Raw genomic sequence first — 12,798 nt, forward strand, 5'->3', positions numbered from 1 at the left:
TTTTTCTGGGAGTTATGTGAAACGTAGGACAGCAAATGCTCAGCTACCCATTCTTTGTTGTTCATGCGCACACACACTAACGCAGCAGTGATGTCCTCTCTGTGCCTGGTCAGCGTGCACATCTTCACTAATGTGTTAATGCATCGGCTCTATCTTGAATATATAGTCCCCTTCCCAATGCCGCTTTGGTAGTTCCTCATTCCCGGCTGCTGTGAATTGCTGGTACCCGTCCCAGACCAGCCCTGATTCTCAAAGCTCTACCTAAAGACCGGAATATAGTGAAAGCATTTAGTATGCTTTTCATCAAGCATATAGCAGTATGAATTTCAATGCACCATGCAGACGTCATATATAAACAATCCGTGTATGTTGTGAGAATATCTTACACAATACCCTAACATAAAGAGTATTTGTCATAATTTGATTTTATTTTATATATAATTTGCTTTGTTTCATGTACCATCAGGAGCAACCAATACAATGTAGAACCATATGGCCCATTCAAATGTTATAAGCCAAAGCTGTAGAAATATAAAAAGACATATTAAGTACATTCCTGATAACAAAAACATTCATTAGTTATGTGTGCTTCTATAACGTTACAGGTGAGAAGCAAGCTGCCACGCATGTAAGCCTTGACCAAGAATATGATGGGGAATCATCACAACAATGGAAGGAGTTGGAGGAACTTGTCGTATCTGTAGTTAATAGAGGAGTCCTGCCTCCGAATTTTCAAACAACGCAGTATTGTTTAGGTAGCAACTCGGACAACTCCAAATTTCCTCTAGCTGTTGTACAAGGTAATACATTTAACCTAAGAACTTTTGTCGGTACAAACTGAGAATAAAAATGTGGACACCTTTATTTCATAAATGGTTCCTGACATGGAGAGCTTCTCTTCATTGACACCTACTACTACTGTTACGGCCATAATAGACTCTATATTGATTATCAACAAAGGAACCTCACTAGTGCTACTTTCAATATACAATGGATCATGATGTTTTACACTCTTTATTCTTTTTATTTTTGTTCATGGTTTTCTTGGATAGATTGTGCCAGAAGTGTCCTCCTAACTATTAGCTTCCCCGTAATGTCCTCATATCATTTTATTGTGCTAAGATGCCCATAATTTGCATGATTATGCAACTAATTAATGTCCCCTTTTGCCGCACTTGTAAATGAAAAATACTCTTAACAGGATCTTCAATGTATCAACCCATTATCTTAAGGGACTAGAGCTTCTAAAGAAATAAATGGTAATTTACAAACTTGCTGTCAGGCTTTCAAACATAACCAGTCGAAGGCATTGTAAAAATATTTTCCAGATAAAACTGATCTTTATTTCTCCTATTTCAACAGAGCCAATAACTGTGGAGGTGTCCTTCAAGAATCCTCTTAAGGTTCCACTTTTGTTAACTGATTTATCTCTGTTGTGGAAATTCCAGCCAAGCGAGATTATCCAAAATTCTATTGGAGAACCAAAAGAACCCATCACCAATGATTTGAGCACAAAGGTAGTCAGCCTTATTCTTTCTCTGGTTTTACTTCATCCTTGATATTATTGCTTTGATTAAGTATTTTGTAGACTTTCTTTTACCGATGACTATGCTGATTAAGTTTGTAGACCTTGGCAACTACATTTCTGATTCTGAATACATCTCATTAAAAATTGTTGGAGATAACGAAAACCAGGTTTGCTTTGTGGTAGCTCTCCTTCTGCAATTTTGTCAACGTCTTACATGCCCAATAGCTGGAGTTCTGATTGTATGTGTGCAAACCCATGTGCCCACATATACAGGCAGTAGGACATGCATCCCAGTGCGTTTTCATTTTATTGCTGGGTTAAGCAGTATACCCAGTAATGTTCAGTTTGTGCCATTGGCGTGACATTTTGCTAAATAGGCTGAGGGATGGGAGCATTGTTCCAATAAAAAAAACTGGAGGGATGCAGACTAAAGGGCCCTAAGAGGCTGAGGTCTTCAATATGCAGTGTGTGTTTTTAATGTTGTTACCACGTTCCATTAAAACCATATTTACTTGTACAGGGAAAATGTGTCAGTGATGTCATTGGAACTGAAGAAATAAGTGAATTTTTAATTAACAGTGAAGAAACAAAAATTGTAAGTACACTTTGCCTTTTTTTGTTCAATCTCCGAATGAAGAGATTTTTTCCCAGATACAATAACATTCGCTACTGAGAACTTGGTGGCAGGGTGTTTTCAGACTCTGCATAGTAACGTGGCAAACCGTTATAATGTTACTATATGGTGCATTTGATATCATCAAATCATCGTAATATCTGGTTAGGGCATGTCGCTTGCAAAGCACACTATATGGCCACCTGCCTAAATAGCAAGTAGACCTTTCGATGCAGTCTAAATTTACATAGACACATGTACAAATACTTAATAGAGCCATGATCAGTCATCCTCAGAACTCCAATTCGCAACACCCAAATGTTTGTAATTGGCAAAATGTTTTTCTTTGAAAAATAATAGCTTTGCCTCCAAGAGTATTGTGCAAATACATAGTATGTTTTTTTTGTAGCAAAAATTGATGCACCTAATATAATTTTTTAAGTGTAATATGTACTGTAAAGCATGCATAGATGCAAGTACTCTGTGGTATATTCTAGGTTGTTTCCTTCTGTTTCATTAATGTTTGACTAATATACAAGATGCCACTCTCCCATTCTTATAGGCAAGACTGAAATTATTTCCCTTCCAAAGTGGGGAGTTGCATATTCTGGGAATTGTCTATAATCTTAGCACTACTCCGTATATTGGCACCGTGGATGGACCGGCCAGCAGTTTACCAGCGGGTAAGCACGTGCTAATGGCAGCTCTGGTTATAGAAGATTTCTACATTATATTGTTAGAGAGAGATTTCTCCTCGCGGTTAAATATTCTTGATTCCTTTTTTTTTCTTCCTATAAGTTATTGGGGTATGTGGATATTTGTGAGCTGTATTGATGAGATACATTTGGGTTTATTGATTAAACCACAGGCTTTTAGATGCGTTAAAGTGCTTACATTTTTTGACTGATGTCACCCTACATAATAAGTTATGTGGGGAGACACAAAAACTTGTTTATTTAACTATGCATTGTACAGGGCCAGTTCAGCCTTTGTTGCATTAGATGCTTACTGGGATTGAACTTTAATAATGCATGCTTGAAGTAGATATTGCAAGGTGCTTTTGTATGCTGTATGCTCATAATTACATATGGCATTTAATGGAGAAGACGGCTTGTTTGTAAACTGGGCCATTTAAGAGAAGATAAAGTGTATCCACACTGGTAACTGCTAATACCTTTATGGACTTTGTTCCATTTATATATATATATAGTGGCACTCAGCTGGCAGTTTACAATGAAATATATGCATACATTTAAGATATACAGTCCTAGGAGTTGTAATTTTTCTGCAGGTAAATTTACATCAAATGGAGTTTCAGTTAGAGGTCGTCAGGATCTGGAAATACAAGGTCCTCGCCTGAATAGTACAAAAGAGGAAAAAACATCTATTCAGTATGGACCTGATCGTCGACTGGATCCAATAATTGTCCCACAGATGCCTTTGTTGGAGGTACATCTCACACTCATATTCTGTATCCATTTACTTCTAATATTTGTTGAGTTTAAATCTAGGAACTTAACCTTCTGCCTAGCTTCATCACATATAGCTCTAGTTTAGCTTTCAAGATTTTGTTTTAAGGACCATTTATCCTTGATCACATTTGTAGGGGAAACTAATTACTAAGGCCATTTAAGGCTACTTAAGACTGTAATGTGTTGCCTATTAAATATATGTTGTTTTTAGGATCTCAAAGACTTTATTACAGTGGTGATGCAGTTTAGATTCTTATTTTTTCTTCTTCAATAGGTGTACTTTATTAACTTTCCAACTGGATTGCTTTGTGGAGAAATCAGAAAAGCGCACGTTGAATTTGTAAATGTGAGCAATTGTCCTCTAACGGGACTAAGGGTTGTTTCCAAAAGACCTGAGTTTTTTACGTTTGGCAGCAATACGGCCGCGTTGACTCCACTAAGTCCAGCAGCTTCGATGAACTGCAGTGCTTATAAGACTGTTGTTACCGATTCTACCTCTGGCTGCTCAATGTTAACCTCATCTGCTGCTCCAGTAGACTTTGGTGTTGGTGGTGAAAGCCAACCGGAGGTTATCGATATTCCTCTAACGGATTCGGTCCTTGCCCCTGGTGCATCAGTGCAACTTCCTTTGTGGTTACGTGGTCCGGATGAAGAGGGAGTTCATGAGATCAATTTTGTGTTCTATTACGAAAGCTTAGAAAAACAGTTGAGAATGCGGTAAGTTTATTTAGATCTACTACATTTTGTTGCATTAATATTACTTGCATGATGTTTGTCATAAAAATTCAAATACCTCATTAATCCATTAGATTCTTGGACGTTTAAGTAAACGACAATATTCTTGCGCAGTTACCTTTGTTGATATGTAGAGTGGAGGAAGCAAAACTTATATTTTACATTTGATTTGTTTCTAGAACATTAATTTACTCTAGGTTTACACATGTATGTACGGTAGGGGTTTAAATAAATGTGTAATGTCTACTAAAGTATGTGAAAGAATTTAAATACCGTCATATTAGTAAGTCTACGAGACTGGCTTAATGTAATTAAGAATTATTATTACAATCCCGTTATCCTACTTTATTGTAGAAATGTGTGTTTGCACTTTTAACTCTTAGTTGTGTGTGTGTGTGTGTGTGTGTGTGTGTGTGTGTATATATATATATATATATATATATAAAATAACAAACCTAAACTAGGAACTAGAATGTCCAAGCATAGAATAGTTGAATCCATTTTTATTTCTACTTTTATAAAGTAAGTTTATTAATATTTAAATAATTAAGGATGTACCTAGCTTTTTTTATTGCTTCAGCTGTTTGCAGACTACAGCGATTTACAGCATACCAAGTACCATTCATGCTTCCTGTAAAATGTTATGTCCTTCTTGATGCTGTCCTGGGTTTCAGATAAATTAAAATATCCCTTAATCCCTTAAATTAAATTTTCCTTTACAAACATATTATGAGTTTATATAAACAGCTTTGGTGTGAATACATCCTCAGTTGAGTTTTATTTACATCATCCTTCTGTCTTTTTGTGTTAAACGTTTTTTTGTTTTTTTTTATCTCATTGTACAGAGATACTGGGATAACACTGAGATAATACTATTACCGTATTGGCTCGAATATAGGCTGCACTTTTTCCCCCCTCTTTAAAGTGGGGGTGCGGCCTATATTCGGGGTCTAGCGCCCGACGCCCGGGACTTTCCACGGGGGGGGGGTGGGTGCCGGCACGGGAGGTTGTCTAAGCGTTTTACCTCTGCGTATTGCGTAGCTGTCCCCCGCCGGCCTCGCAAGACACCCGGGAGTCTGCTCCGGTAAGTCGGGGGGGGGGCAGAGGAGGACAGTGGCAGCATATCTCGGGGGGGGGGGACGGGGGACAGTGATAGCATTTCTCGGGGAGGGAGGAGGACAGTGGCAGCATATCTCGGGGGGGGGGAGGAGGACAGTGGCAGCATATCTCGGGGGGGGGGGGACAGTGGCAGCATATCTCGGGGGGGAGGAGGACAGTGGCAGCATATCTCGGGGGGGGGGGAGGAGGACAGTGGCAGCATATCTCGGGGGGAGGACGACAGTGGCAGCATATCTCGGGGGGGGAGGACAGTGGCAGCATATCTTGGGGGGAGGAGGACAGTGGCAGCATATCTCGGGGGGGGAGAGACAGAGTGGCAGCATATCTCGGGGGGAGGACAGTGGCAGCATATCTCGGGGGGGGGGGGACAGTGGCAGCATATCTCGGGGGGGGGGAGGACAGTGGCAGCATATCTCGGGGGGGGGGAGGACAGTGGCAGCATATCTCGGGGGGGGAGACAGAGTGGCAGCATGTTTTTTTGGTGCTTTTTTAAAGAAAAAAACTTTTTCTTTAAAAAAGCACCAAACTTTTAGGGGGCGGCCTATATCCGAGCCAATACGGTATTATTATTTTATTATCCACAATCACGTGTTCCTTATGATAACATTGGAATAGCTCAAATGTTTGAGGATCTATCATTACTCATAAAGAGATTTTTTTTTTTTTTTTTTTTTTTTTTTATATTTGTTCATTTACCTTAACGTTGTTTATTCCACCTTTTTCAGCTCATGTTTGCTGTTATCTCTGATAATGTTTGGAAATTTTTATTTATTTATTAATTTTTTTTATTTTAACGCCAAAAAAACAGGCTCACACATTATTTATACATGGCCTGTTTACAAATGTTTGTTTTTATTTTTCTAACTGAAATTTCAAAGTAATTTTCTGACCTTGACTGAATTTGTTAATGGATTTAGCGTCGGTATGAAACAAGTTAGGTGTTTAGCACTTAAATAAACCCAGCACAAACCTTCTGTAATGTGTTTTTCTTTTATGGTTTTATTGCCAGATAAGGTCACACATTTAGTTTATGAATAAGCCGTACCTTGAAAAGTCAGTGTTTTCTAACATATTTGATATTGCATGACGTCTTTTCAACCCTTTGACTTCCTTTCAGTTCCAGGATGTTTAGCCTCCTAAAGCTCTGCAAAATATAAAAATATTTCTCCAGGGGGTGGAGGAAATGCAGGCCTTTGTAACGTAAAAGTGCGTTGTGATGTCGTGAGTGGTCGCATGCGTGTCACAATACACCGGCAGAAACTGATACTTGGGAACAAGGTAGCACAGTTGCATTAAAAAAAGTTTAATGTGTAGTTTTGGGTAAATTTCAAATAGACATACGCAAGCTTTCCAAAATTTGTAGGTATGAAAAAGTAGCTATTTCTAAGACAATATTTTTTCATCTTAATTTATACATCTGCCTCATCATTGTTCTGTTTCTTTAGACATAGGGTCCTAAGACACACCGCAGTGATATGTACAAGTAAGTCGCTGAATGTCCGGGCCTCTGTCTCCAGAAGTAATACGCTGGAGGATGAAGAAAGCAAAGGTGGAAATATGCTTGTGTTTGTGGATGTGGAAAACATGAACACAGTAAGTATTTCAGTTACTCGTGTTAAAAGTGCATTATACATTTGCAAAATGCTTTGAATACGACATTCAAACAGGTTTCACTCCTAACTCGAATGTCCTCCTCTGTCTCTGCCCCGTTTTGTTGGCGCGTCTGCACACAATTCTGTTACCGTAATAGAAAATTACCCAAAACGCCTTTTAGTTGTTGGTTGTTCTACCTGTTCATGTTTCTGCTTTTTATTTCAGAGCGAGGCAGGTGTGAAAGAATTTCATATTGTTCAAGTATCCAGTAGCAGCAAGAACTGGAAGCTGCAGAAGTCTGTGAATCCCACTAAAAATAAAGGTATACAAATATTAACAACATATGAGAGATGCACTGAAAATATGTATAGACCCATGACATTTAATATCTTCTTGGCATAAATGACTATTTCCTTCAGGAGACACTCAATGTAAGATGTTTAATGCAATTCTTACATTTTCAGTGTTTTCAGTAATTTTAGTAGTTGTCGATCCTTTTCTTCCTTCTTAATATATACATTTTTTCATATTAGATACTAAACTAACCAGCAGAGAGGGGGTCAAAATGTGTTTCAAAGCAGCGCGATGCAAATCTTCTCTAGGTAAGGTTCTGCTTTATAAATGTGTTTGTGTGTCTGCCTTAAACGTGTGGTTATGTGGCTCCAATGTTATATATTGAAATCAAGGTATATTTATAAGAATATCATGCTTCATCTTTTTAGATGCTGAACCGTCATCAGAAAGATACACATTTGGTGACATCATTTTGGGGAATGAACAGGTATGCAGATCATAGACATGCACATTACATACACATGTATTATACCAAATGAAACCGTGAGAAGGAAGCAATGTAATGATGCAATAAACGAATTACCATCTTAAATTCACTCCCTATGTTGACCTATGTATGTTTGTCCAAGTTATTGACGTAACTGACCAACTGTTTCATTTTGATTTACCTATATAAATTACCCCGTCATGCATAGTTTTATTTAGAAATAGTCTTTTTGATGTAACTATCAATAAGGTCAGCTGTAATTGTGATATGTGCAAGTCTGAACTGTAATACTCTTAATTTTTCTCTGCACAAGACTGTTTCAGGAACACTTGTGAAGTTATTTTATTTATTTTGTTTGCTTGGTTTCCAACCGCTAAGGTGTTCCCGTGTGGAGATAGCGTTAAAGACATAAAAAATTTAAGTGATAGTTACCATCAAGTTTTAATATTTTGTGGCTGTTGATTCATTTTACTTATTGACCTGATGCCTTCTTCTGTGAGTCTTACGTATTTTCTTGTAAAATTGCAGATAATAAGCTCGACCACTCCATGTGCGGACTTTTTCTTTCGAAGCTCGCTATCCACACAATGTAAGAAAAGTCCGTCGGCGGCCACAGCTGCATCTGGGAAGTCAACACACGATGAGGCTGTTCGGTTAATACAGAAGTGCAGTGAAGTTAACCTAAATATCATTGTTTTGTGGAAGGTAAGAAAACAAAAAAAATAAATAACCAAAATCTGTAGATTAAATGAGAAGACAAAATACAATAGATTAAAGAAATCATTATTTTAACCAAATCTTAGTGGTGTGTAACTATAACAGCACTGCTGCTTGTCATTTTGCACATGCATGTTGTGGTAAAGAAGGAAGACTTAAATCTCTGAAGGTCATTGTGATGGTGTTCATGTTAATTTAAGTACAATTTGCATGCAAGGTGAGGGAAACCATTTTAGTGTAATTCACAGAGCAAGGATGCATTGCTACCGTTAAAGATGTCTTCTGCTTCAATCCTTTGGCTTCCTTTTATATTTTCCATTCAAGTACTTGCTTAAATGCACAATTTACTGTACTTGACACTAAAGACGTATGGGTACTTAAGTACTTTGAGTACATTAGTATATATTCTTATATAAATACCAAAAAATCAAAATACTGCAGAGCCGCAGTCATTGTCGTCCTCTCTGAGCCAACGATTATTGCTGGAAGCAGCCGATCAATAGCAGACAAGTGTTCCCGTTGTGAATTCCATAGGAGCACTTTCCATGTATGCACCCGGGCTCTCAATAAAACCCCACCATGCAGAGCCAGCGCTGGAGCTGACAGGCAGTATATCACGTGTGAGGAAACGTGTTCAGCTGCACATGTCTCTTGCATGGAGAATAGCTGGGGGCAGGCTAAGGGGGAAATGCATATGTGGGAATTCTGTAGCATATACCCGCACTCCACTAAAATTTAAATGATCTACTCAGCTATTATATACATTAAAGTGCATGCAATGGTTGGAGTGTCTCTTTAAATTAAAACAATCTTGTAAATGTTGCCAAATCTAGATTCTTATTCTGCAGACTCGTTTTTTTTTTTTTTTTTTTGTCAAAATAAGTGTTTGTATGGAAGAGCAAAACGTCACCTCGGCCTCTATATCGTGTATTTTCCAGGCATATGTTGTTGAAGATAACAAGCAGCTGATTTTGGAAGGCCAGCATCATGTGACACTTCACACAGTTGGGACGGAGGCTCTGTCTTCTCCCCAAAAGCAGGTAATAATTCTCTTGGGTTTTACAATTTTCAATTTTTTTTTTTTTTTTTTTACCTCAAAGTCAAATAAAAAAAAAAAATGCTTTTTTTTGTTTCCAAAGCCCTCTATTTCATTGTTTGATTTAATAAGGTGTGCCACCCATTGTCTTTACAACAGTTAACTGTAACAATTACTTAGCAATACATGTTATCAGATCAACCGAGTGTTACTTATTTCTGATCTCCAGATTTTCCTTTTAGTTAGGTATTTGGAACAAAAAAATACCGTATTTGCTCGATTATAAGACGACCCTGATTATAAGACAACCCCCCAAAATCTGAATATTAACTTAGGAAAAAAGAAAAAGCCTGAATATAAGACGACCCTAAAGGAAAAAAGTTTTACCAGTAAATGTTAATTCATGTAAACTATTTTTTTTAATAAAAGCTATGATTGAGAAAAATATTTTTTTTGTTTTTATTTCTTGTATTTTCCAGCCTGTCCCCCAGTTACGCACATCTGCCCCCAGGCTTGCCACACCAATATGGCACTGTGGCCCATGATATGCCTTTTAACCCTCTATATGCCACTGTGCCCCATGGTATGCCTTTTGACCCCCTATATGCCACTCTGCCTCCAGAAATGCCTTATACCCCTATATCCCATTCTGGCATTTAGGGGGTTAAAATGCATATTATGGGGCAGAGTGGCATATAGGGAGGTATAAGGCATTTCAGGAGGCAGAGTGGCATTAAGGGAGTTAAAAGGCATTGTATAGAGCACTCTGCCTCCAGAAATGCCTTATACCCCTATATGCCACTCTGGCATTTAGGGGGTTAAAAGGCATATTATGGGGCAGAGTGGCATATAGGGAGGTATAAGGCATTTCAGGAGGCAGAGTGCTCTATTAAATGCCCCCTTAACGCCACTCCAGAAATGCCCTATGCCCCCATTTAACTAACACACACACACATACACTCTCTCCCCCCCCTCCCCTCCCCTCTCCTCTCCTCTCTCCTCTCTCCCCTCTCTCCCCTCTCAGCCCTCTCTTACCGGTGCTTCCAGCCGGGGCAGCGGGTTGACGTCGCCTTCTGCTGCAGCCGGAAGGAGGTGGAGTTGGCAGCGGGGGTTTGTATGCGTCCGTCGCGTATACTTTCCCCGGCTGTCAGAGATCAGAGATCTCTGACAGTCGGGGAAGGTCTACGCGACGGACGCAGACAACCCCCGCTGCTAGCCACACCTCCTTCCGGCTGCAGCGGACGTTGTCTACGCGGATCGCGTAGACGTCAACCCGCTGCCCCGGCAATACAGCAGGAAGCACCGGTAAGTGTGTATGATGGGGGGGGGGGGGTGAGACAGGAGGATCCAGGTCCCCTGCAGCGGTGCGGGGGATCTGGATCTTAGTCTCCTAATCAGACTCTATTTGAGGTCTGATTAGAAGACGACCCCGATTAGAAGACGAGGGGTATTTTTCAGAGCATTTGCTCTGAAAAAAACCTCGTCTTATAATCGAGCAAATACGGTAATGCTGTAATTATTATTGTACTGCTAATACAATAAGACCTTGTCAGAAGGCCATTGTTTTCCTGGGACTGCTTTCCCCTTTAAGTTTTATTTATGGCATGCCAGTAGTCTCTAAAAATCCAACAATAAAATGAATATTGTCAATAAAATTAACATGTTAAGGCCCACTGGTACAGAAGGAAAAGACAGCTCTACCTTTACAGTCTTATTGTCTAGGTACCCAACTCAGTCAGTATTTATGTTCAAAGCGTAAGTATACTGATCCTCCTGTAAAACAGTTCCAGCAATGTCCGGATCTTCACCATCACTTAAATAATAAACAAGTGTCCCTATAATTTTCTAATAAAGTTTTTAGTTTATACAGAATTGTTTTGTATTAGTGCCTGAATCTTTGTAATTCATTGATTGTATGCCTTGGAAATTGTATCAGTAAACAGTATCTTTTTTATTTATTTATTTATTTTCTGTTTTATCAATTTTAGGAGCAACCAGAAATGGTTCTGTTGAAGTTTAACAGGCCAGAAAGTACTGCTGTAACCACGAAGCCGTCCACAGAACAGCTCTCAAATCTAATTAAAACCAGCCTTCACTACCCAGAATCTTTTAGTCATCCATTCCATCAGAAAAGGTATGTGGAAATAACCAGGACTTAAGGCTGTACAGTAACAGGTGGTAAAAATAATTTGCAACACCTTAAATGTATTTCCAGTGTTTTATTTGCGCCTTCTCTGTGCTTTTACTGTAGACCTTTTAAGTAATGGTGTTTTATTTTTTCTTTGTATGTACAGCCTTTGTATAGTTCCAGTTACTCTTGTGCTCTCCAATTGTTCTCAGGCAGATGTTGATGTAATAGTTGATCTCAGGCATAAGACAACAAGGTAAGTGTAAATTGGGTCCTTCACATCATTTTCCCTGCAAGGCATAACTTCTTACTTAATGGAATTATGCATAAGAAAGTGTTTCATGTGCAAAGTTTGAAAGGTGGCGCTATCACCATGAGGACCAATACAATAGCAAAACACATTTTAAGGCTTTATACCAGATGCACTTTGTATACATAACCCCCTTTATTCTTAAATGTTTGTCTGATCTCGTAACCGCTCCCAGAGATAGCATCATTATGTCTAGCATTTCCACAATAACCATTTTTATGCATCTTATTTACTTAGTTGTAGACAGCGAGACATCATTTTTGCCACCGACCTCATCATAAACTTGGCTTCCTTTTCTCCTGCAGCCCTGAATCCCTAGAAATCCATGGTTCCTTCACTTGGCTTGGGCAAACCCAGTATAAAAGTCAGCTGAAAAGCCATCAAGCCTTCAGTCTGCAGCTTAAGGCTTGTTTCATTCATACAGGAATCTACAACCTCGGGACTCCTAGGGTGTTTGCCAAGCTTGCGAACCAAGTCACCCTGTTTGAAACCAATCAGCAGAGCTCCATGCCAGCACTGATTGTTATTAATAATGCTTGAATGCTTTTTCTCTTAAAGTTCAACTTAAAGGAATGGATCTGAGTTGTGTGTTTTAATAATACATTGTTACTTTCAGATAATGGAGAAGAAAAATACATGTTTCTTCTTGGTGTCTTATGTGCAAGAAATCCTTTAGCAACCAGTGGTAAACATTACAATTGTTTGACCTTTATTCGTCGTCATCAAGCAAATCTGTTTTTTTTTTCTCTCTCTAAGGAAATCTATA

General features: G+C 38.9%; 1 protein-coding gene across 1 annotated transcript in view; it reads left to right on the forward strand.

Annotated features, from left to right (window-relative positions):
* Window positions 1-12,572, forward strand: part of LOC149287793 (trafficking protein particle complex subunit 8-like) — a 29,801-nt gene extending 17,229 nt beyond the window's left edge. Inside the window, exons 16-30 of the mRNA XM_089492410.1 lie at window positions 606-800; window positions 1,363-1,517; window positions 2,049-2,123; window positions 2,704-2,824; window positions 3,433-3,590; window positions 3,888-4,330; window positions 6,913-7,060; window positions 7,286-7,382; window positions 7,594-7,662; window positions 7,783-7,841; window positions 8,370-8,546; window positions 9,497-9,598; window positions 11,583-11,728; window positions 11,889-11,978; window positions 12,338-12,572. Of these exons, the coding sequence (XP_089348536.1) occupies window positions 606-800; window positions 1,363-1,517; window positions 2,049-2,123; window positions 2,704-2,824; window positions 3,433-3,590; window positions 3,888-4,330; window positions 6,913-7,060; window positions 7,286-7,382; window positions 7,594-7,662; window positions 7,783-7,841; window positions 8,370-8,546; window positions 9,497-9,598; window positions 11,583-11,728; window positions 11,889-11,978; window positions 12,338-12,572 (2,270 nt within the window). The remainder of the gene's footprint in view (window positions 1-605; window positions 801-1,362; window positions 1,518-2,048; window positions 2,124-2,703; window positions 2,825-3,432; window positions 3,591-3,887; window positions 4,331-6,912; window positions 7,061-7,285; window positions 7,383-7,593; window positions 7,663-7,782; window positions 7,842-8,369; window positions 8,547-9,496; window positions 9,599-11,582; window positions 11,729-11,888; window positions 11,979-12,337) is intronic.
* Window positions 12,573-12,798: the final 226 nt, after the last annotated feature.

Source organism: Sceloporus occidentalis, unplaced genomic scaffold (assembly GCF_023333645.1).
Source record: "Sceloporus occidentalis isolate IW3139 unplaced genomic scaffold, rSceOcc1.0.p SCAF_56, whole genome shotgun sequence".
NCBI lineage: Eukaryota > Metazoa > Chordata > Lepidosauria > Squamata > Phrynosomatidae > Sceloporus > Sceloporus occidentalis.